Raw genomic sequence first — 25,044 nt, 5'->3', positions numbered from 1 at the left:
CACTTACTCTTTTGGACTGAGTAAACCAGCAGGTGTTTTCCATTTCCATTTATGTGATACAGGGAAAGTAGATTTAGAATGGATGGTTGAAAAATTAAGAGAATGTGTACCAGAAATGTTCAGAGATCCAATGTGGATATCACCTGTGCAGTTGGAAATGCAAGTGTGGAATTCAGACAGAAGTGAGGGTGGCTGCGTGTGTGTGCAGTAGGCAGTCTGTAGACAAAGCCATAGGGAGAGTGAGATCACCTAGGAACTGAGCACAGTTGGTCAAGGGAAGAGTCTACTCTGCTATTGACACTTGGGACATTCCAGTTTCACAGGCCAAGATGAGGAAGCAAAGTGGATGGTACATATCTGTAATCCCAATGTTTGGGAGACTAAGGCAAGAGAATCACAAGTTTGAGGCCACCTGGACTATGTAGTGAGTCCCTGTCTCAAAAAAGAAGGAAGAAGAGGAAGCCGAGGAAGAGGAAAAGAGGAAGAGGAGTGGGAGAAGGCAGGTCAAGAGGAGGAGATCCTGCCAAGGAACCCAGGAGGAGGAGACAAAAAGAATAAATACTTCTTAAAGGATAAAATGATCAACTACAGTCTAGAGACACACGGAGAGATCAAGGAAGATGAAAATGGGGAATAACCACAGGATCTAACTATGCAGGTGGTCACTGATGATAGTGGAGTGGTGAAAACCCAGATCTGATTAGATTGAGTTCAGCAGTGGAAACTGAGGAAGTTGTAAGTCTTTTTTTTTTTTTTTTTTTTTTTTGGTCTTTTTTCTTTTTATCGGTACCGGGGATCGAACTCACAACTGCCTTCTTGCAAGGCAGGCGCTTATGCCACTGAGCTAAATCCCCAGCCCCAAGTTGTAAGTCTTGTGTTAAAGCTGACTCTTTGGAAGCAGAGGGTGTCTAAGAAGAGCAAAGCAGTAGCTATGGAAGAAGATACTGAGGGCAAGCGAGGATGTTTTGCTGCTCTTTTTAAATCCTGTTCATCCTTTGTAGCAGTAGAAGGCTCGCCGTATGTGGTACAGATGCTACTAACCTAGCAGATTTAATGCGAGGATGAAGCTCTCTTTTGATTACTTCCTTTTTCAGTGAAATTAGATAATTCACTGAGCTGATAAATTCCATGAGCTGAAAGTGTGAGTGAGGGAAAAGGGGAATGAATATTATAAACCTGAGAAGCAACATGTCATGGAATAAAGTATGTTCTAGGATTTTGGATCTTTTTAGGCTCTCTGATAGAAATATAATCTCTGAAATACCAAGTATGCCTAACACTGTTCTCATAGGAGTAAACTAGGAATAGTTCGGGCCAAAAATCACCAAGGTTAGTCAGGTAGCTTCTCTGATTTGTTCAGGGAATGCATAAGAGTTACTTGGTAAATTTCAGTTTTTAAATTTTGTAATAGTTAATGTACTTAGCTGCTTCAAAATGCAAAGGGAATAAATAGGAAAGCAGTAAAGAATCTCCTTCTCCTGGCCTCCTGCCTAATTCCTTTTCCCGGGTTTGTCATAAATCACACCTATATCTTCCCAGAAATACTGTACTGATTCACTTTTTAAAAATAATTATATGCTAAAAACTTTTAAAATAATGGTTCGATTAATCATTTTTTAAAATATTACTAATAGTTACTGGTCTCTCTAGTTTATGTAAAACTATTTCTTAAAAAAGAGGTAGAGTGAGCATCTGTTTTAATACTGGGAGCCGTCTGGCAGATATCATATCTCTTAGGCATTTCTTAAGAACCATATATTTATTTAACAAAATTCTTTTTTTTTCTTTGTCTTCACAGCTGATCTTGCATCTTTAATGGACAAAACATACGAGAGAAAGTTGCCTGTTAGTTCTTTAACAATATCACGGGTAAGAACATTTAAACGTACAGTGTATATTTTTTCAAAGAAGGAGGCCAAATGGAGCAAGAAAGACCAAGCACATAAGGCTACAGAAGGAAAGAATACCCTTCACAGGCAATAATTTCTCATCGTGTAGTGTGTTTTTTTAGTTACTAATGTGTATTTTATGATGCAGGTGCAAAATTTTTTGACTAAAATAAAAGATAATAAATTTACGAGACTCTGATGGTAGTGATCATTGTCATGTATCCAATTTATTTTAATTTTCTCAAGATACAATATTTTACTGTATGATACCCATGACTTTTTTTATTGATGCGTCCTTCAGAGTGCTAATATTTCCTGATTAGCATTGCAAGTGTTTTTGGTAGCTGAAAATAGATATTAATGTTCTGCTGCTGCAAAGCAGTGGATGGAACAATAATACTGGCTGTAACCAGAAATAGTAATCAAGGATAACTTACCATTCACCTGTGCCACATATTGTACTAGGTTCATAACATGCATTATTTCTTTTTCATTTTCATAGCAGCCATCTGAGATAAACATGTTTTTTTAAATATAGAAGGTTTAATAACTTTCCCAAGTTCACACAGCTTGTAAGTGGAGGAGTTGGGATACAGACGCCAGTAAGTGTCTAGGAAAACAATGTTATCTTCTGTTGTTTCCCTCTAATATACTGGGTCCTATCTAGATCATGAATTCATTTTGTGATCCAGGACAACACGGTCCCTCTCAGTTTCCCCATTTCTGCTTGAGGAGAGTAGTATCTCCCTCAGAGGAGTAATGTGATGCTAAAGTGAGATCCCGTGAAAGCTTTTTTGTAGAAATTAATGGCACCATAAAATTCAGAGTATTACTAAGTACAGAAGAGGGGCAGGATAAAACTGATCTTCCTTTCTAGTCCTGGCCCTTTCTCTTGTCCTTTGTGATTCTTCTTTTAGTAGCAAAGCCGTTCACCTGAAGGCTTTTAGACTCGTACTGGGCACTACTGGAAGAGAACTGTAAGACCAGCAGCTCATCTCTTACATGACGAGTGAAACCTCTGGGGCTGTAACACCTGACAGTCGTTTAAATAGGGCTTCAAGCTTTAGGGAGCTTTCCATTTCTCACTGTAGCCTGGTGCTCTGGAGGGCAAGCGCCTTTCTCTTGGTTATGCAGATGGAGCAGTAAGTCCCAGAGGGGCTGGACCATCTGTCTGCCACACAGCAAGCTATCAGGAGGGCTGCTTTGCAAGCTCAAGCCTGTGTTTGCACTGCATTTGGATTCTAAATCTGCCCTTATTGGATTTCTAAATCAAACCCACAAGTCCCAGTTATTTTTAGAAAATCTCCTTCTTTTTACTGTTTTAATGATACAGTACTCACCACATGTGTTACCCGCTTCTCTTTTTTTCCTCAGTTAAGGGAAAAAGCCATCCTTGAAATAATATTTTCTCTTCATTTATTTGGATTGTAGTTATAGAGCATACTCAGGTTCTGTGGTTCGGAGGGAGATTTATTAAAAGAGAAATTGTACATTCACTGGTTGACAGGGGAGCTTAGAGTAGGGAAAGCAGTTATAAGCTGAGTGGGTTTCTGTGTGCTGGGGAATATTTTTCAGCCGTTAAAGTTTTTATCCTGTCAGCATGTGCTCCCATGTATTTGGAGCTTGGGGCACAGAGGAAAGATCAGGGCTCAACCTGAGAAGTGATGACTAGTTGCAAATACAGTAGGAGGAATCACTCTTGCTCTGAGTAAGGTTCAAATTTGGCTTTCACTCACATTTTCTGTACACATAAAGAGAAGGAGATTTAGCTCAGTGTCATAAGCGCCTTCCTGGCAAGTGTAAGCTCGTGAGTTCAATCCCTGATAGAAAAAAAAAAAAAACGAAAGAAAGAAAAGCTATTGTATATTTTTGTCTGCATTAGTATAAAGCAATTTGAAGGACAGAGCCAAATCACAGGAACGTTGTCCCAGGAAAATGAATGTCCCAGTTTAAGGTAAATGTGTGTGAATTGGGCCAAATATCTGGCATAACTTGTACTCAACCTAACAATTCCATTTACTTCTTTTAGTTCGTGGACAATATTTCATCTCGAGAAGAAATAGACCATGCAGAGTATTACCTTTACAAGTAAGTCTTCCGTTCCAACTGGCTGTGTATTTTCTTCATATCTGCTTTTTACAGTTTTTGTTTTGTTTGGGTTTTGGGGGGCAGGCGGAGGTTGGCGCCAGGGAGTGAACCCAGGGATTGTGTGTGTGCTGTTCTGAACTGCATACCCAGCCCCATAACCCTTTCTAACAAAAAGGGCAGTAGATAGGATATTATTAACACCTTGCTTTTTAAGTTTATATTTTAGCAAGCTTTCATTATCAGTACAGGACTTCCTCATATTTTATAATTACATCATATTTATGCTTAGGATATACTACATAAATCGGTTTTCTGTTAAAGGGCTTTCGTATTATATATGTAGTGCTGTTATCAACGAATTACCTTGGAGGTATATAATTTTGCACATAATTGTGTTGAGTATATACATTTATAATTTCAGTAATTACTACTTTCCAAATTGCTTTCCATGAGGTTTTACCAGTTTTCATTCTTACCAGCAGTGTACAAGAGAGGTCTCTTTACGACTTGGCTGACACCAAGGCAGTTTCACATTTGGATATTTTTACCAGTGTGCTAGAAAATTTTTATTCATTTGTTTTTTGAGGGTTTTGTTTTCTTTTTGAGGTAGGGTCGCACTGTGCATTGCAGGCTGGCCTTGATTTTACTTACGTAGTCCAGGCTAGTCTTGAACTCACAGTGATACTCTTTCCTCAGCAACCTGAGTGGTGGGATCACAGGCATGTGCGACATACACTGTGAGAAATGTTTATTCATATGAACAGATTGACTTGTCCTTCGAAATGCTTGGAAAAAGAGATGTTTTCAAATTTCAGAGTTTTTTAGATTGTAGAATATTTGGGGAGACTTAACTGATAGAGAACTCCTTAATTTGAATATTCAATCCAAAATGCTCCAAAACTCAGACCTTTCTGACTGTCATGGTAGTGCTCAAAAAATTTTGGATTTCAGCAAAGCATTTCAGATTTCTGATTTTCAAATTAGGTGTGCTTGACCTGTATGTATCTTTTTTCCCTTTTTTCTCAGTACGAAAATGTATTCTGGATGAACTGTTCTTCACATATTTTCGTTTAACACTGTTTTAGAATGCTTTCTACATTACCACATTTAACAATTATATTGTGAACTATAGATACACTTGTCCATATATAAGAAGATGTATGTTCAGTAATGCATTAAGTATAATATCATAAGATTGAAATAATATAATTCTCATTAATTAAAGGACTGATCAAATACATTATGTTTCATCCATTTAGGTGATTTTTTTACCTATTACAAATCTGTCAGAACAGTACCTTACAACAAAATTTGTATTGTGATTCCTGTTTGTAAAATCCAATTTATGATTTATTCTAATTTCTGGATGTTAAAAATACAGACTTTGGGGGCTGGGGATTTAGCTCAGTGGCATAAGCACCTGCCTTGCAAGCAGGCGGTCATGAGTTTGATCCCTGGTACCAATAAAAAAAAAAGTTCAAAAAATTTTTAAAAAATACAGACTTTGAAATTTAAAATGTTACCGGAAAGCTTTTAGAGTTTCTCATTTGATTTGGCTTTGTTTTGATGAAAAAAATTATAGTTATACCATAAAATTGCTCCTTCCTGTTTCCAAGTATTCTTGTCCGTCATAAATCTGAGCCACTAGTTTGATTTGACATCTTGTCTTTTGCTTTACTCAGAATTAATATTCTAACTTAAAACATCACTTTTAGTTCTAGTCTCCCTTTCATTATCAAAAAAAGGCTCTATTTTTTAAAGAAGAAGCATTTTTATGACTTCACAAGTACTATTGTGTTTGTATGAAGCTCTTCAAACTGTAAATAACAGGTTGGCTAGGTTGACTCCCTAGCCAAGTGTCTTACTCCTGCTTCCGGGCCTCAGGGAATACATGAGACATTTATGCCTCAGAAAAATTAAAAAGTTATATTATGAACTCTTAGAGTTTGTCTCAAGGAATTAAAATCAAGAACGTTAATCCTGAAAATACTGGGAACCTACTGTGCTGTAATACTTCTACCCACCAGTTATGTAGTGGTTATTAACTTCTGTGGTTTCTGATATTTGCCTTAATTTTTAGCTTACATCGTATGCCATTGGGATACCTGACATCCCTGAGTGGAATGAATTTAGACATGCCAGAGTAAACTGAAATTGGCGGTTTACAGTGAGGAGCTGTAGTCATTTCTTAATCCTAGATAACTCAGGCAGGCCTGCCTTTAGGGTTTCTCATTCCCAGGCAATGCTTCATGTAGAGAAAAGCCCGTGGCAGGACATTTGCTTTGGCCAAATCTTTCCTTTTGACCACACCAGACTCTGCTAGCAGAGTGTAGCTACTACATCTTCTGCATCTTCCCATCATCCCATTGTGGGAAGAGTATTAGAGCCAAGAAGTTTGCAAACCTCAAGTAAGGGATGTAAAGCTGATTGAACTTCTGCCATTATGTCAGGAGCAGAACTACAAGCAGTTGCAGGCTTCAGCAACACTGATTCTGCTTATCATCATCCTGTCGTCCCAGGAGAGAAACTGGACATCTGAGTCCCTGAAAGTGCACTGGTTTGAAAGCTGCGGGCTTCAACACTGAAGGGCACAGGAATTCTTTATGGAAAGAGAGAGCAGCAGGGAGAACCATCCAGACATTCAGACATTCAGATGAAGGCTGGGCCCTGTGTTCAGTCAGGGCCAACAACCCTGTGATCAACTGCCCTGCTGTTTGCAAAATTAAATGGAAACATTAGGGAAAGGGAAAGGATGGCCTGCACCAAAGAACAGTGTGAACTAAAGATCATGAAGGTGATTAATGCCATAAACTATGTAAGTTGACACAAACAGAAATAGCCAGTAATACTGTATACATCTAAAGGGAAAGTAAGCCAGGAATAAGTGATTCAGTGAGAAGGTTAAAACAAGTAAACTGAAATATAAAAGCTATGGAAAGAAGGTATGCCAAGGACTGTAACAAGTAAAATTAAAACAATAAAAAGTAAAACCTTGTGAGGCAGTGGCAGCCTGAGGAAACACCAAGAGCCCGAGGCTGTGGCGAAGGTCAGAGTTTATTCCCCCCACACACCGACAGGCTGACATCAGAGTGATAGCAGCAAATATTTGAAGGGGAATCTGAGTGTATCTAGGGTTTTAGGATTGGAGCCAGACTCAAAGAATCTGGATGGAATGGTTGAATTCAAAACTGTAAGGACAGTCAGCACAAGTCTGTGCATGGATTTGGCATCAGGGATCAGGGCAACTGCAGGACTGGTGTTAAATTTCTTTATTGCCCTGCTTGTTTACAGAAGACAGGCTGTGGTCAGTACTGGGGAGTCTGTTGTTTATAGTGGGCAGCCCCGGTCTCTCTTAGATCAGGCCTCACCTAAAAATGGGAATAGAACTAGAGCTCAGTCACTCAGTAGGTGTAGTTTGGACTGAGAGGTTGGGCAATAGACGTAATTGTCCTCTTGCATCGTCTTCACAGGTTAAATGAATACTGCAGAGTGTGAGGTCAGGCCATGCTGCCACAGGCCCTTTGCTTTTCCCATAGAAGCTGCTTCCAGCTGGCTTTGTATATTTGATCAGCAGAGAAAGTTCAGAAAGTACAAAGTTGGATAAGGGTAAAATTATATTTTCATTTTCACAAGCCTCTCAATGTTTAGCATTCCCTTCAGTTACAAACACAGGCAGCAGAAGACAGTAATAGCAGCAGCTGTGTCTTTTTCACAAGTAAGAATCTTTGGATTTTTTTCCTGTCACATTATAATTATTGCAAATACCTTAAAAACTTCTGAGTGTCAGGGTTTATGTTGACAGTTAAACCTGCTCATTAGCATTGTTTCATATGTTAATAGAGCAGCACATGTGTTCTCTCAGGACAGTTTGCCATTCTGATAATTGTATTTCAGTGTAATTGCTTTGGTTGTAAGAAACCAATTCCAAGAAGGGTCCATAGGAGTCACCTGCCTGCCAGAGGGTTCAAGACACTAAAACCTGAGCTGGGGTGGGATTGGCACACTACTGCTGCTTGGTTCACCTGTTTCCTAGGAGTAGACAGAGGAGAAAGCTAAGCCAATAGCTCAGCTAATAGCAGCTGACAGCAAAAGGCTATTCAGAGGTTGTCTGATTGGTGGACAAGCATCTGAAGGTGACTGTACTTGTTTTTTATATTACCTTTTTTTTTTAACAGTAATTTTAAATCAGTCAAATAAAATTTTTTCTGGGCAGCAGATTTTTACTTCCTACCCAAATGTCTTCTCATTGGTACTTGAAAGAAAAAAAGGTTCCACCTGTGCTTTACTGTAACCTACAGCATTCCTAAGAACTAGATTTGCATCTTTATTTAACTGATGCAGAGACTAAGGCGCAGAGGTTGACTGAGTCCAGCTGTCAGGCCACGTGGAAGCTGCCCCTGTCCTGAGCCCGCCAGGAGTAGATGCAGTGGACCATGCTTTGAAAACAATGCAGTGTCCCCAGCACAAGGTTGTGTCATAGAGGGGCCCAGCTGGGGCTACAGTTCTTTAAAAGGCATTCCAGAGAGACCATAGTATATAGAGCATCCACGAGTGGAAAGAAATTAGAATTGCAGGATAAAAGGAAACTCCTTTTCATATTTCACGTAACCTATGAGTTATTGTTCATTCTTTGAGAACTATACTCTTAGTGTTTCCCCTACAAAAGATTCCCCTTTCACGCTCTGGCTGCCTGGGAGTCAGTGCTATTTTGTGACAAGTTCATTCAGAGTTTTATGTAATGAGAACTTCTTTCTTTGCTGTTTTCTGGAGAATCTCTGGGCCACCATGTCTGTAGTACTGAGCTCAGTTCCCCAATCCATTTGTGTTGTCCACGTGTGAACAGATAAGTCTGGAGGCAGCTTCTAAAGTCCCATTTTCAGGAGGAGAACCTGTTCATCATCGGAAATACTGTGCTAGCAGTAAAAGCTTTTATTTTCATGGTTGTAAAAAGTTAACAATTCAAGCCAGAAAGATTCCTCCTTTCCATTTCTTGTCCTTTTCACAGAAGATATTTGCAGATTGCATTTCTGAAGGCTAATTTAGACTTTTGAATTATTTTGGGAACGTGGTGGTTTACAGATGCATGAAATTAAACCTGATTTCTTTCATCAATAGAGCACCAATAATCAGAACTGATGGCTTAATCTGCAATGGTGGTCATTCCTGAAGGAAAAGTAATAGAAATTTCCAGTGTGCGTAATATTCTCTATTTGTTAGGAATTTAACATTTTTGGTTTTTAGTAAAAATATGAGGAATGTCGTCATACAATAAAGAGAGCTTCAAGGCAAGGTCTGCTTTTCTCAGAATGCAGTTCCTTGTGTTGTCATGGAGAGCGGCAAGCCCTGCAGTATGGAGAGGAAGGCAAAGCCGTGTGGCAGGCTGGGTGCTGCCAACACATTCATCCATGCTGTACTTTGGCCTCGAGCATCTTTCATCAGTTGCTTAGCTGACCTGGCAGATACCAGGCGTCCCTAGTTGGAAACGGATGGCAGGTCAGGAACAGCTGGGGTGAGGCAGATGGCAGCCTGCATGTCTCCAGGTCCCAGGTTGGCAGCTAGCCTAAAAAGGAAGGACCAAAATAGCTTCATTTTTAATAAGCAAAAGTACCCTGATGGTTTCTTGGAAGGCGACAACACCACCCCAGGTCTGTGTTGTAACAATCCATTTCTGCTGCCAGTAGGGAGATAGAAGGTAGGAGCTCAGTAGGAAGGGGCTGCATGCAACCCCCCAGAGTAGTAATTTTCCTTCGAGGACGTGGGAATTGTTTTATAGCAGTAAAAGGCAATCTGAAATTTTTTTGTTGGCATATTGCCAGCTTTCATTGTGCTTAAATGTTCCTAAAAAAGGAATAATATCAAGGGGGTAATACTCACAGAGCAGTTCTTAGGTAACTCTCCCATTCTTTAAAGCTGTTAAATGCTTTGATTATTTTTATTTGCTGATGCTTAACCACAGCTGAGGAAGATAATGGCTCTGTATTGGACAATACCAAATTGTCAGGGCCATAATTCATGCCTTACCAAAGATTCCTAAGGACTTGGGCTATGAATCAGAACCCAGCTGGGAGCCTCGCTGTAGAAGAGTGAGCCCTCAAGATCTCTTCCTAGCCTTTCATTAACTTTTCCACAGTGATCTTATGGTTGCTGTCTTTTATTCCTTTGGTTCAGCAAATAGGTACTCTTGCAGGTTCTTTTCCTTACAGTGCATGCTCTAAGAACATCTGTGTGTAAGTCTTTAGTTTCTGTGAGGTAATTATCTAGGAATGACATGGTTGGAGTGTATGGTAGATGCACACTTAACTAAAGAGCTATCAAATTATTTAACTTTTAAAGAAACTACCATAAATTATTTTCCAAAACAGGAGTTATACAGTCTTACAATCCCAACAGAAGTTCTAGTTCCTCCACATTTTTGCCAACACAGTTAGCCATAGCAATATGTGTTTCTTGGTATCTCATTGTGGTTTTAATTTGTATTTACCTAATGACTAGTGTTATCTTTTTTGGCAAAGTGCTGAGATCTTTTGCTCATTTTTAGAAAGAGTTGTTTATTTTCTTGCTATTGAGATTGGAGAATTCTTTTTCTCAGAGTTTTGTATTTTCATTGATCTAAACATTGTTTTTTCAAGAACTTTTTTATTTTTGATGAAAAACCAGTTCATCAATTTTTTTTCTTTTATGGATTGCATTTTTGGTGTTATCTGAGAACCAAATACCACAAAAATTTTTGTTCTGTATTTTGTTTCAGAAGTCTTACAGTTTTTGGTTTTGTAGTTAGATCCATTATGTGTCATGTTTTTGTATATAGCAGGGAGAGATATAGGAGGTAGAGATCAAAGTTAATTTTTGGCCTAAGAATACCTAACTGTATCAGGACCATTTATTGACTAGACTGCTTTTATAAATTGCCTTTGCATCTTTGGTAATCACTTATTTATGTGTGTATGTGTGTGTGTGTGTGTGTGTTTCTAGATTGTTTTGTTTCAACAATCTCTGTTGTAATACAAATACCACATCTTCCTGATGACTGTACCTTTTTTAAATGTCTTAAAATCAGGTAGTATAAGTCCTCCAATCTGGTTTTTCTTAGTGTTGTTTTATCTGATTCAGGGCCTTTCCATTCCATATATGTTAATGTAGAGAAATACCAGTTAATAAATTATAGTGTGTATTGAGTGTGCAGTATGTATAGAGAAACAAAAAGGGAGAGTTACAGCGAATGTGAAGGAGGGATTTTGTAAGTCAGTTTCCATTCTTCTTCCATTGGAGGCGAGTTTAAACTGACCTGACAAAACTTGAGGGAGAAGTATATGAGAACAGATACCATGTCTGTAAGACAAATCATGCTCAGCTGTCTTTATAAGAGGAATTCTAAAGCCAGTAGAAGGTTTAAGAATATTGTTTTAATTCACTTAAACTTTGGCATATTCAAAGGTATAGTGCAATCACTGCAATGAATAAGTTATGAATTGGTTAGGGATGATCATATGTACAATAATTTAAAATCAGCATAAATCTAGACATTTAGCCTACTGTTAGACTCTCATGCATGTGAAATAATATCTACTGCAAAAGTAAAAGTATCTGTCCATCAGTAGATGCCTGCTATTGAATTACCCTGTAGCCATACATTGTATTATTATCCATTGATTAAAAATGAGGATGTTGTGTTTATTTGTATTTCATAAGATATAAGTGCACTAAGTGAAAAGAACAAATGGAGAACTTTGTTATATAACCACTGTGGTTTGTGTGTATATGATGTATATACATGTGCTTTGATATATGCTCATGCTTGTGTGTGTGTGTGTTTGTATAGAATGTCTCAGGATGATCCTTACATTCACATGAAAACTGGTAACATTGTTTTGTTTTGGGGAAGAGACCTGAATAACTTCATTTTTTTCTGTCATATACCTTCTGAATTTTATATTGTGGCTGTGTGTTACTTATTTGAGAAATGGTTTTTAAAGATCCCTAACATAGTCACCATTCTTGAGAAGTGTATATTGAAATAAAAGTATTCCCAGAAGATTAAATGGTACTTTTTTATTGAAAGGGTGGCACATATTGGAGGATATTAACTGTCCGTGCACACAGTGGTGAAAGGGGTGTCATATGGTAGTTGACATAGGAGGGGGAAATCAACAGGATTAATTATAGATTAAACAAGATAGAAAACGAGAATCAAAATGAACTGAACAGTAAACCTTGGGGTTAATGACTACTACCTTGGTAGAAGTACTGAATTGAAAGCAGGCTTAGAAGAAGCAGAGCTGGGTCTTTGCTGTGTCATTGTACATATGTGTTTCTAAGTTTGTGGCCTCATATTCTGTGCCAAACTTGGACGGTTGGTGAGGATCTGGCCACAGACAGAAAACGAACAACTGCCAAAACATACCCATTAGACCTGCATCCTGGCACCAGCTAGGAAATTTTAGACCAGGTGACCTCTGAAGTCTTGCCAGCCTTCAGAATCTGTGAAATTGAAGCTTGGACAGACTAAATGATTTCGTTCAAGCCATGCAGCAAGTCCAAGTTGCAGCAGCTTCGGATAAGGACCTGACATGGAGGTCAGAGACTCTCAGACCAGTGTGTCTGTTTGTGCCAGGTCTTTGTCCTCAGGCTGACTCAGTAAGAAGCCAGAAGATACATACTCAGTGAAAACCTACTCAAAACAAAATGACACAGAATTAATCAGACGGAGAGAAAACCTGACACAGAAAGAGACTCACCCATAAAATACAGTATTTAGGGGTCCAGGTAGTGTGAGAGAGGTGCAGTTACCTGGATTTGAGGACTACTTTAGTCTCACTTCAGTCCCACAGTTTGGAACTGGTGAACTGGAGTCTCTGGACATTAGTTTCCTGGTGATTATAGGATCTCAGGTGCCTCCTGAGACACATTCTGTTTTGCCTTCTCACTGAGATAGAAGCTAGAAGCCTCACTTTGAAAGCATGAAGTTCTTGTCTGTTTAGTTTCCCACAAACTTTATTCACTTAAATGTTAAAAGTGAAATTTTAGTCACTTTAACCATTGACTATTGAAAGAAAAGTGAATGGATGTAAAGTTAGATAGCAGAAAGGATCAGAGGTTCCTTAATCTCTGAGTGGCAGACTTCATTTACTGTCCTTTTTGTAAGTACCTTTAGTAAATTCTGTGTTGTGAGAACTTAATCACCCTCATTTCAAGACACTAATTTTTGTGCCATATTTGACTTTCTATTGGTACTGAACTCCAAAAAGCTCTCAAAGCTTGAGGAGTTCTTTGGGGAAGGGCTGTTTTTTTGAGACAAGGTTTCACTACATAATGCAGACTGTCCTTGACCTCCCTACATAGCCCAGGCTAGCTTCAAACTTGCAGCGGTCCTCCTGCCTCAGCCTCTCAAGTGCTGACTTACAGCCATGTGCTACTGCTATGCGTGGCAAAGGGTAAGTTTTTGATACATTGCCTATACTTCAGGTTTAAAAGGAAAAGGCTAACGTAATTCTGTTCTGATAACTTCAAAATCCCTTGTGTTTTGTTTTGTTTTGTACTGGGGATCAAACTCAGGACCTTGCACTTGCTAGGCAGGTGCTGTGCTGCTGAGCTGTATCCCTGGCCTACAAAACCCTTTATGAATTAAAAGCCACTTTTCGTAGTTCTCTTGCCACAGTATAAAGTTCTTTGATGAAAAATATCTTTCTACTAACTTGTTTCATGACTGTGAAGTCATAATAAGGGTACCAAGAATTACACATGTAGGGTAGAGAGAAAGGCTTAACTTAAATAGAATTTCACATTAACTACATAAACCCTACTCCAGTGCTGTTTTACATGTAAGGGAGTTGCGCTTGAAGATAGTTAAGGGATCTTTTCAGCAGTCTGTACGATATTTAAGGGAGAGCTGATTAGATAAACAGAAGCTTTGAGGAGAAATTTGTGAGAACAGAAGTTTCATTTGATTGCATCATGATTTTTCGAGCCAAAGGCAAATAAATTCCTGAGTATTTCCAGATGCTGTGTGTCTAGGTAAGAAGACATTTAAGGAGTATTTGATGTGACTTCTCTTTAGTGATCTTGGCTGCTATCATTTTCATGATAGATTTCCATTTGTTTTGACCAGGCAGATTTTCTATTTTGAGGTCTATTCCATTTTTTTTTTTTTTAATAGCAAGGCTGCTTTTAAGACTGATGTTATCATAGTTTCCTAGCTACTGAAGTCAAAGGCAGGGCTGGGACTTAAAACAGAGCTTACAGCTCCTGACTGTCATGGCACACCCCCAGGAAGGGCGTTTTCCTGTGCCGCCATTGCCTGGCGTGGGGGTGAATGCTCTGAGCAGTGGTACTCAAAGTGGTCATTAGTCTTCCTTGAGTTTTGATAGGGAGAACACTGAGATTATTTGTTAAAATGAGAACTCTGTGGCCGTCATAGATGTCATGGTCCCCCACTAACACCACAAGGTCGAATGGCGTGGCACTGTCTGACTGCAGCCCCAGTGTGCTTCTGGCGCTGGCCAGGCCCTGTGCTCCTGGGCATTGCTTGTGCCCGCCCCTCCTGGCTTCCCAACAGGCAGCATAATGCCTGTCTGGAGCCCTGCAACCTCCATAAACTTACCCTGCTTTTCACTCTTCTCTAAGTTTAAAGCAGTCTTGGAACAATAGTCAGTGCTGAGTAAAATTTAGCTTTAACTTTACTGTACTTGATTTTAACAATCTGAAGAATATTGATTTTAACAATCTGAAGAATATTTCTTTCTTTTGAGGAAAATTTAAGTTCTAATTCTTGTTTCTAAAATGGTTTTTCCACAACCATCCTGTGGGCATTAGGGTACAAGCATTATCACGGCTCCGAAATAAGCAAGGAACAGATGCCTAGGAACACTGACTAGTTCAATGCTCGTATGAAATAGCCCTCACATTCTGGGATGCTTCCTGACCCTGAAAGACAGCTGCTAAAAGCTCTCAAATGTGCAGCATACCCAGACAGCTGAGCTTGCAGCTGCCACGCACCACAAGGGGGCAGCAAAGAGTCACCAGTGTTCTATCTGTAGAGAGAGAAAAACCTAGTATTCCCAATTAGGGGAAAGCTTGTACCCAAACCGATCTTTGATAAGATGGTACTTAACAGTGAGAGTGCAGATTAGATACAAAACAGAAGAGTTCCAAAACTGGAAACCTTGCCACAGTTGAAAAAGAAACTGAGAGACTGCTCCAGTAACTTAGCTGCACAGGAACCGCCCAGATGGCGGAAGCTAGCTATTACCAGCATTCCCCACTGTTTATTTTATTGCTTTTCCCACCACAGCTGTAGAAGCTGAGTAGGAACCTTTATTTGGGTGGCCCATCGTCCTGTGGAAGACTAGGCTGCGATGGCCTTGCAAGTTGGGGTTAAATAGATACATTTTCCCATATTTTAAAAATTACTTCTTATGAAAATATAATTCCATGTGGTTTTTTTAATCGTATAAAGCAGATGCTTTTTAGTGTGTTTCCTGCCAGTCTTTGTACTGTATCTTTCCAACTTATTTGTTTTAAACTAACTGACATCAGTTTCCAGATTTCATCTGTAAATTCAGCTCAGTTAGTTTAGATTCAACTAAAATCTTAGTTGAATTTCTGGTGGAACCTAAGAAGATAAAATTCAAATGAAAGAATAAAGGGCTAAGAATAAGAGTTTGAGGGCTAAGATAAAATGGTTCCAGACACCAAGACTTGCTAAAATACTGTGATAAATAAAAAATGAGATATTACCATAGATTTACACAGATAGACCAGTGACACAGAATAGACCCAAGAAATAGATCTGTCTGTGTTCAGAAACTCGGTATGTTTTGTACATTGATAGAGAAAGAATGGGCTAGTTAATAAATGCTACTTGGACAACTGATTATTTGTATAGTAAAAGTTAGCATTTCTACCCCCAAACATGTACACATGATGGAAAAAACAAGACTTTGGGAAGGAAGTATAGGAAAATACTAATAGTGGTATGACATTGGGGGCAGTGGAAATTATTTTTTTAAACAAGACATGCATTAAACATGCATTAAAATGTAAAAGTTCTTTGCTACAAAGAACACATTAACAAATTGAAAAGTAAAGAAAATATTTGCATGTAACTGACAAAGATTAGCATATGGAATGTATCTGTAGATCAGTAAGAAGGTAATCCATAGAGAAATGCTAGGGCATAGGAACCGACAGATCACAGAATAAAAACCACGCTGTCTATAAACAAAAAGATGCTTACTCTGGTTGGTAAGCAGACAAATTACAGATGGAAATAATAATTATTTTCACATCAGCTGCTAAAATAAAAGGCTTGACAATCGTAATTATAGGAAAAAGGAGCAGCAGGACCTCAGAGTGTTGCTGGTCAGGGTTGCAAGTTACATCGCTGCCTTGAGTAGTTTGGCGGCATGAAGTGCAAATGAAGCCCAGCCTTCTTCAGCATTCTGTGCCCTTAAGCATATGCCTTAAAGGAACTTGGATATGTGTAAGGATTAAATTATAGGAGTGTACATTATGGTATTGTTCAGAAATGTGAAAAACTGGAAAAAACTTCAACATTCTTCAGTAGGAAACACACCATAGACTCACAGTGAAATACCATACAGCAGTAAGAAAAAACAGTTACCTCAAAATCACAATGAACACTGAAAGCATAGTAAAATACATATCTATGTTTAATATAGTTTGCAAGCATGTAAAGCAATATAGTATTATGGGAAATACATGTAAAGCAAAGGATATAAAAACATGTCAAAGATGATAACAAATTCAGAATGTTATTTACCTGTGAAGAGTAGAAAAAGAATAAGATCAGGAGACACATATGTAATTATAAAGAGGCATTAACTTAAATCTTACCTTTAAAACAAAAATCAAAACCAGGCATAGTGTCATATACTTGTAATCTCAGCACTCAGAAGACTAAGACAGGAAAACTATCAGTTTGAGGCTAGCCTGGTCTACAAAGTGAGATCCTGTGTTAAAAAGAAAGAAAAAAAAGGAGTGAGGGTCTGAAAGAAGTGTGAAAGATTTTAGAATTTGATAGGTTTTAATCAGTTACCATGCAGGGGGGAAAGAAAAATTTCACATTTGTTTACAACAATTTATTTGAGCATAGTTGAGGCGACTTTTTCTTACTGCCCCTTAAAAAATCCTGTGATGAGTCCAGTGACCCAAGGTGGGTCAGAGTCCACTCTGGCAAGAAGGATAAGATAGTATCTTTAGTTATTTACCTTGGATCAGTCTCCTGTGAGGTGTGGTCAGGGAACACAAGTGTAGGAATGGGGTAAGGACTGCATTTTTCAAGAAAAAGAATAATGTAGTGGGTAATTTGTAAAACCCTTAGTTAATTACAAGCCCAATGTGTAAGTAAGAGATCTGTCAGTATCACAAGATACACTGCTTTGGAATGATTTTCTTTTTTATTAGTAATGTTTTGTAATACATAATGATTACATTCACCATTGGAAATTGGTACATGTACATTACACATCTTAATTCTTTTTTACTTTAATTTCCTTTCCCCAACCTCACCTAAAATTTTTATTATAGAAAATTTTGAGTAGCTATTAGGGTAGGGCAAAATAGCGTACACACTCATATACCCATTATGCAGCCTCAGTTAACTACCATCAGCCTTGAACTCATCTTTTTTTCAGCCGTACAAGGGTTAGCAACCTTTTTCTCTAAAAAGACTGATAACAAAGAATCTGGACTTCACCGGTCACACAGTTCCTGTCAAAGTCATTGCTGTCCCCCCGCCCCAGGACCATCCCAGGATTCAGGATGTGTGAGGTGGCCTCAGCATACAGGTTCCCTTAGTCACAGCTAAGTGAAAGGAAGCAAAGCAGAACGAGCAGAAGCAGAAGGTGCCTGTGCACTAGGCAGAGTCTGGAGGAAACCGAGCAGGAGCTTCTGGATGGGCTCACAGAGAACAGAACGGGCTTACCTCTTCCAGCTTGGAACTGTGGCCACAGGCCTGACGCATTGTCTCCCTGGAAGTTCCTTGCAGCAGTGTTCAAGGTTTTCACTGAGATCTGGGCACCTTCAGCCTACTTTGTGCCAGAACTCCAGACTCTAGAGGAAATACGGTTCAGCACTCTATTCAGTTTAGGCACCATGAACCACTCTAGTTTTACAGAATAGTGGAAATCCTCCAGAAATCCACAGTTTGAGACGCTGTTTGACTCAGTGGTCAGCCTTACAAGTAGGTCTTTGTAAGGAAAATGGTCTTGGTCCTGATACGGCTCTTTATAAAGCCCCTTAAAAATGTAAAAACTATTCTTGGCCCATAGGCTGTACAGAAAGACCATGGGCCTAAAGTACCCATAGGCCCTAATTTACTAACCCTTTATTGAACCCTCATCTACTTCTCTGTCCTTAAAACGTGGGCAAGAGAGGAGGGTGTGAATCTGTACTCTTCTGTTTTGTTTATAGAGAGAAAAAGCAAAGACAAAGCTTTAATTCCTAGGCTATTTAATTCTGTAGCTTGTAGCTAGAGGAGGAGCAATCAGATGGACGGCTGTCTGCATCCCAGTGTGAGCCTATATATAATGCTCGCAGCCCTGCGACCAAGGCTGGAGCTCAGCAGATGGCTGGCATGGGCTCTCTTCTTTCACAGGTTCCAGAAACAGAAAGATGACCTCGTTAACTGATGAACACTTGACTTGCATGGGTATTATTTATTAATAATGAGCATTTGACTTTATTCAGATATTTTGCTTACATAAGTGTTATGTAGTGATTAAAATCAGAACATTCAGCAGATTATATGGAACAGTATTCATATCTTGTCATTGACTCTTCTTCCTTTCTTTATTCCTTTCCTTCCCCTTTCCCTCCCCTCCTTTCATTTCTTGTACTGAGAATTAAACCCAGGACTTTTGCACTGAGCTACATTCTGACCCCTGTTCAGTGTTTTATGATTTTTTTTATTTTAAAAACAAAACAAAAAAGGATAGAAATAATACAGAATTTCAAAAAATAGTAAGAAATTAACACTAGTTAATATATTGCATATTGTTACCTTAGAAACCTTAGTTGTTCAGGTTACAAGATCTGGGCATAAAAAATGATCAATCAGGCAATGATAGTACAAACTGTTCTTTCTGATGAACTAACAGATTGGTAATATAACTATCTATTGACTTGTCATTTAAAATCTTATGAATCATCTAGACTATGATGATTGGTGGATGTTATCAAATCTTGAAGAAATATCATAAATTTTATAAAAGCAAAATTCAGTCTCCAATGTCTAGTCCATCAGGAACAAGTACAAGTGACATCAAAATAGAGGACATTAGAAGTCATACACCTGAAAGTTCTGAAAAGATAGCAAATGAAATAAACAAATCCATGAGGCTATAGAGGAAATGAGATTAGAAGTAATCTCTCAGGTAAAGAAAGAAATGACAACCTTAATAAAGGAATTGCTCAGCATTGCTAGAGAAGACATAGGTTTTAAAAAAGTACAGAATCATGGGGAAATGATGGAATCCTTGAATGAACAATATAGGAATGACATAGACTATATGAAACAAAATTCAGTGAGATACCCAGGAAATAAAAAATTCCACTGAAAGCTGGCAAAACTGGCTGAATGAAGCTGAGGATAGACTTTCAGACCTTGAAGACAGGATCGCAAAAAAAAAAAAAGAAAAGAAAAGAATACTGGATTTCAAAAACAAAACAGAAGGAAATCCCCCATAGTTGCTATGTTGCACATTGTTATCCTCTGAATAGGTGCTCAGACCATCAGTTTTAGGTCTGCAAAGTCAATCAAACAATACAAACATTAAGTTGTTTTTTTAATTCATTAGCTATCATCTCAGCCTATGTTCCTCCAAATCAGCTGGTTGCTACTGCTTGTGTCCTTTCAGAGTGCACTTCTGTAAGTGCCTCAGGGTTGATCATTCAGACTGAAGTGAGATTAGTGAACTTCTCAATCAGGTGGTCACCCATTAATTATAGTGACATTGTAGGTCATCATGAGAGAGATCAAATAATGATTATTTGCATCTATAGGGAAGTATACTGTCATCTCATTTTCATTGTTCTCATATAAGAATCTGCAAAATCCCAAGAGAAGTTAGTATTTTTGTTAATGTTTTGTTAATGAAGAAAATATACCAGAAAAAGAAACCTTTTTAAGGCCAGTAAGCTAGTAAGCTTAAAGGCCTTAGCTCACATCTTTTAAAGGTCAGGTTTCTTTCGCTAGGCCTGAAGGAATGCTTGTGTCCCATGTCAACAAATCTCATGAAAAAATATTTTGTCAACCCTGCAAAGATCCAGGCAGGTTAAATTCAATCACAAAATTGCTGTGGTGCTGCGTTTTATCCTCCTGTGCTGTTTCTGGCATTCTCATGTCACCTTCCTAGTGGTGCCAATACTCTCCACTTCCTATTTAGAACTCATGGTCATAGAAAATAATCATAGTATCTTTTTTAAATAGAGGCAAAGTTGCCTAAGCTTGTTCTGACTTGTTAAAAGAGGTCTGTAAGCATCTGGGCATTGTAAAGATTGTAAGGAAGACCATGAATGAAAGGATAAAGCTATATTCTGATATAGTGCTGTTATGAATTAGCTCTATCGTATTCACCATGCCAACATTTTATTTTAAGGAGTTGACTTATGGGTTATTTCAGGTATTCCTTATCCACCAACAGAAGCCAACTTAGCTTTCAGCTCTCTGGGAAGAATATAGGTTCAAAACCAGGGAGGTAAGCTATGGAGGCTGATTGGGGAGCACCTGTTTGATGAGGTCAGGAGGCATGGTGAAGGTAGTTTTTAATGTTTGTGAATGTTTTTGTTTTTGTTCTTTCCCTTTTTCAGTTGTAAATGTCTCCTTTTGCAGCTACAATCATTTGTGCTCTACTCTTAGATTTTTTGGGCCCAGTGTTTTGTGATCACACAGTGCCCTAGATATTTCATTGGAACACACTTTAGTTTTTAGGATCTTGATATCTTATGCAGTAAGATAGTACATATAATTTTTAATTTGTTTTAATATCTGCATTATTTTTAGTTTACATCTTTGTCAGCAGTAAATTTGATTTTGACTGTGGGCATTTTGTGGACAAAATTTAATTCTGGAGAACTACCAACTAAATGTACTTTTTAAAAATAATGATTATATCTTAGTTTATTTTTGTATTTCCATCATTTATCCTTGTCTAGAACATAGCTGAGCTTCAATAAAGGTTTGTTGAAGGAATGATGAAATGAAATCTATAAGCAAAGTAATACCCTTTAAAATCCTATGTGTGTATTGTCTTCCCATGTTCATACATTGTTTGAACCCATTTAATGAGCAAATAAGGGTAAATATTTTAGCCTGTTTCCTATAAATTATGTAGTGAAGCATAAAGTCTCATTCTTGGGAGGTGTGGTTAGCAGTAAGCACTGGATGGGAATTTGAAGATACATTTGGTTCTACCAAAATAATTATACCCTGATCCTTATCATACTACTGAGCCTTTCTGATCTCAGCCTTCTTATCTTTAAGATAAGTATAAAAAATTGTATAGGAACCAGTCACCTCACACATGTGGAAGTTAGCACAGGACAGATAGAGGGTGCTGTGCTGGATGACTCTGAAGCCGTGAAGCCCAGGAAACCTTGGGGATCCTTCAGCCATGGAATTCAGCATATTTTCTACCGTGAGAAGTTCAAGAAGCTGGTGTTAACTCATCTCAGGTTCCATCTGTGTTGGCCCTGCCTAAAATTCAAGAACATGTCCCTGTTCTTTTCTGCCTTAGCCAGGAACTGAGCCAGCCCCAGATATATGGAGCATGAAAAGTACAGAGTATGTCGCACTCTGTACCTCAGGAAGGTTGGTCTTCACTTGGTTTGTAGTTCAGGTTGGTCTGAACTCATTATGTAGCCCAGGCTGGCCTCAAACTCTGCAATCCTCCTGCCTCAGCCTCCTGAGTGCTGGGATTACAGGCATGTGCCACTATGCCTGGCTCTGCCCCTTTTTCTAGTTCTTCATGATTTACTTTTAATACCCCATCTTTTTTGGCTTATGTTTTATCTACTCCAAGGCCTATTGCTTCTCCCTTCACATTCTCACTTCTTCCTTTCTCTGTCCTATGGATATCATGGCTCAGGCTGCAGGCTATCTTGTTTTTGTTTGTAGCATCTGTATTCAAGGATTTTTTAATAGCATCAGAATAAAATTGTTAACAAATTCCTATCAGGATCAGTCATTTCAGTAGATTAATTGTTAGTTTAAAATGAGTTCTTTCTACCTGTTATATTCATTAGCATCACAGACTTAAAGTCATATTCTTGGTTTTTAGAACAGCTAGACTTCCGTTCAATGAAGACAGGACATACTGCTTATGTTTTACAAGTTCTATTCACAGCTTAAAGTCAAGATGTGAGCATCATCATTTGTTCTTTAACTCAATGAGGTATCTATCCAAGTAAAATTTCTTTATTGAGGTGATAAAGCTATGTGATTTGTGATTTGTGTTTTGACAGTCATCAGGAGTTCTGCTGTCATTTACTAGATTAAAAATTAGAAGAAAAATAAAATGATTATCCAACTTCTCCAGCCCCCAAGACTTAGTCCTGTTCTTTATGCTACGTATTTCAGATAAATTCAAAATATTTATATAATTTGGTTCCAACCTACCTTTCCAGTAGATGTCACTAGTCCTTAACTGTATTAGTCAGGGTTTTACTAGAGAAAACAGATACAACATGAGATATATGAATGTAAAGAAATTACAAGATTGGCTTATGATGGTCCACCACAGCGTCAGATGAGGAAGCGTGCACAGGGTGTCTACATGCTGGTGGCTGAAGGGTTCAATCCACGGTCTGGAGTTCACCCCACTGTCTCGTGCAAGTCCACACCAGTAGGCTGATGGTCAGTGACAGAAGGCTGAAAGGTCTATGCTGGAAAGCTAAAGAGTCTATACTAGAAGCCAGAAGAAGATGTCCAAACCAAAGGCAAAGACTAGAGCTTCTCCAAAGAATGGAATGCATTCATATTTGCTCCTTCCCTTTTTTTACTGTCCAGGTGATGAGCCACCCTAGGGCAGGTCTGGTACCCCGTAGGGTGTAGAGTTGCTAAGCCCATTTAGTTTAGTTCTGAATGTCTCAAATTGACACAATCAATCAACCACTACACTAACATACACACTACATTTGTGGAATTGTCTTTCTTGACTTACTTACTGTTATCCAACAAATATTAATTGTATTTCATCTATAAACTAAGCAATGTTCTGGCCATGGGAATTCTTTTTCCCCTTTTAAAAGTCTACCAGATCTTAAGTGCCCAAATTCCATGAAAGCAGCTCAGGTCCCTCTAGCCAGCAATAACCTTCTGACTCACACAGTTATAGCACACAGTTTGCATCATTTGGGTTACTTTGGTCACTTGTGATCAGCTTTGTAATATTATCAAACTGAATCTTAGGAAACTGTCAGGAAACCTTGTGTAATAAAATCTCATAATTATCATAGGGCTTTCAAATGCCTACAGGCAATAAATGTACAGTGATTGCTTATTAAATAAGTATCTGTCTCCCCTCTTTTTGTGAAATCTTGTTTTGGGGCAGTACCTTTGGTTTTTGTTTTGTTTTGTTTTGTTTTGTTGAGTCGGGTTCTCACTGTGTATTTCAGGCTGGCCTCATGACAGTCCTGCCTCGGCTTCCTGAACGCTGGGATTCCAGGCTCACACCACCACATACAATTCTTGTTGCCATCTTACACTGCAAATGAGAATAATTTTCTCCAGTTCTTCTTATAAAAGCACTCTGAATTTTATACCTGAGCTTCCTCACAGTCAAGTAATTTCACATACTTTCACACTTCTCTCCTGCTTTAAGCCTACCACCTACTGTACCTTATTGTTATTTGTCGTGTATTTCTTTCCTAGGGCTACCGTAATAAGCACCACAGATTGGATGAGTTAAAAGGACAGAAATGCATTACCTCACAGTTTTGGCCAGAAGCCTGAAATCAGTGGCACTGGGGCTCTGCTCTCTCCTGGGGAGCAATCTGTCTTCCTCTCAGCTGCTAATGTTACCCACAGTCCTTGGCATTCTTGGTTTACAGATGCATCCCTTGAATCCCTATCTCTGTCATCACATGACATTTCTACCTGAGAGAGTGTGCGTGTGTCTGTCTGTCTTCTCTTCTGAGATCACCAGTTGTACTGGATCAGAGCCTCCTGATGATGTCAGCTTTCATCACATCTGTGTAAGACCATGTATTCCCAAATGAAGTTCACGTTTCCATGTGCTAGAGGTTAGAATTTCAGCATATCTTTTTAGAGGATACAACTCAACTTGTAACACTTTTTTAAGTTACATAAAATAATAAAAATAAACTATTTTAAGTGAACAATGACCCTGAGTACTTTCACAATTCAGTGCAGTAACTATCTCTATCTGGTTCCAAAATATTTTCATCACCCCAAAAGGAAAGCCCACATTGATTTAAGCAGTTATTCCTAAGTGCTTCTCTGACTTTTGGATAAGATCAAATGCAGCAGTTTTTCTTATTACCCTGCTCCTGTCCCTGGCAACATAGTCCATGGATTTACCTCTTCTATATATTTAAATTAACTGAATGATACAATGCCTAGTCTTTTGTGTCTAGCTTGTTTCTCTTAGTGTAACCTTTTCAGGGTTCATCTACATTGTAGCATGTGTCAGTACTTCATTCCTTCTGTGACATTGACATGTATGTGTCACAGTTTATCATTTCATCTGCTGGTTAGCGCTTGGGCTGTTTCTACATTTTCACTTTTGTAAATAGCACTACTAGAACGATGTTTGTGCCAGAAGTATTGTTTGATTACCTGTTTTTAATGGGAGGCTATATCTAGAATTGCTTAGTTCTGTGGTAATTCAGTAGTTAGCTATTTTAGGAACTGCCAAATGCTCTTCTATAGCAGCTGAACCATATCACTTTCCCACCAGCAATTTAAAGTATTCCGTTTTTTCCCACATGCTTACCAACATTCTTCGTTTTTTTTCCACACTAGCTGTCCTAGTTGGTGGAAAGAACTGTCTCATTGTGGTTTTGATTTGCGTTTCCCTGGTGACTGATG

General features: G+C 38.6%; 1 protein-coding gene across 3 annotated transcripts in view; it reads left to right on the top strand.

Moving 5' to 3' along the window:
- The window catches only part of Mrps27 (mitochondrial ribosomal protein S27), an 80,261-nt gene that overhangs the window by 12,796 nt on the left and 42,421 nt on the right, over positions 1–25,044 (top strand). For all 3 annotated transcript variants that reach the window (XM_003461606.5, XM_063258331.1, XM_004999748.4), the window contains 2 exons: positions 1,799–1,869; positions 3,919–3,977. In XM_003461606.5, the coding sequence (XP_003461654.1) occupies positions 1,799–1,869; positions 3,919–3,977 (130 nt within the window). The remainder of the gene's footprint in view (positions 1–1,798; positions 1,870–3,918; positions 3,978–25,044) is intronic.

This window comes from Cavia porcellus, unplaced genomic scaffold (assembly GCF_034190915.1).
Source record: "Cavia porcellus strain 051 isolate PalLab524CR breed Dunkin Hartley unplaced genomic scaffold, mCavPor4.1 scaffold_11, whole genome shotgun sequence".
Lineage (NCBI taxonomy): Eukaryota > Metazoa > Chordata > Mammalia > Rodentia > Caviidae > Cavia > Cavia porcellus.
The sequence above is the reverse complement of the archived record's forward strand: the minus strand, read 5'-3'. Positions and strand labels throughout refer to the sequence as shown.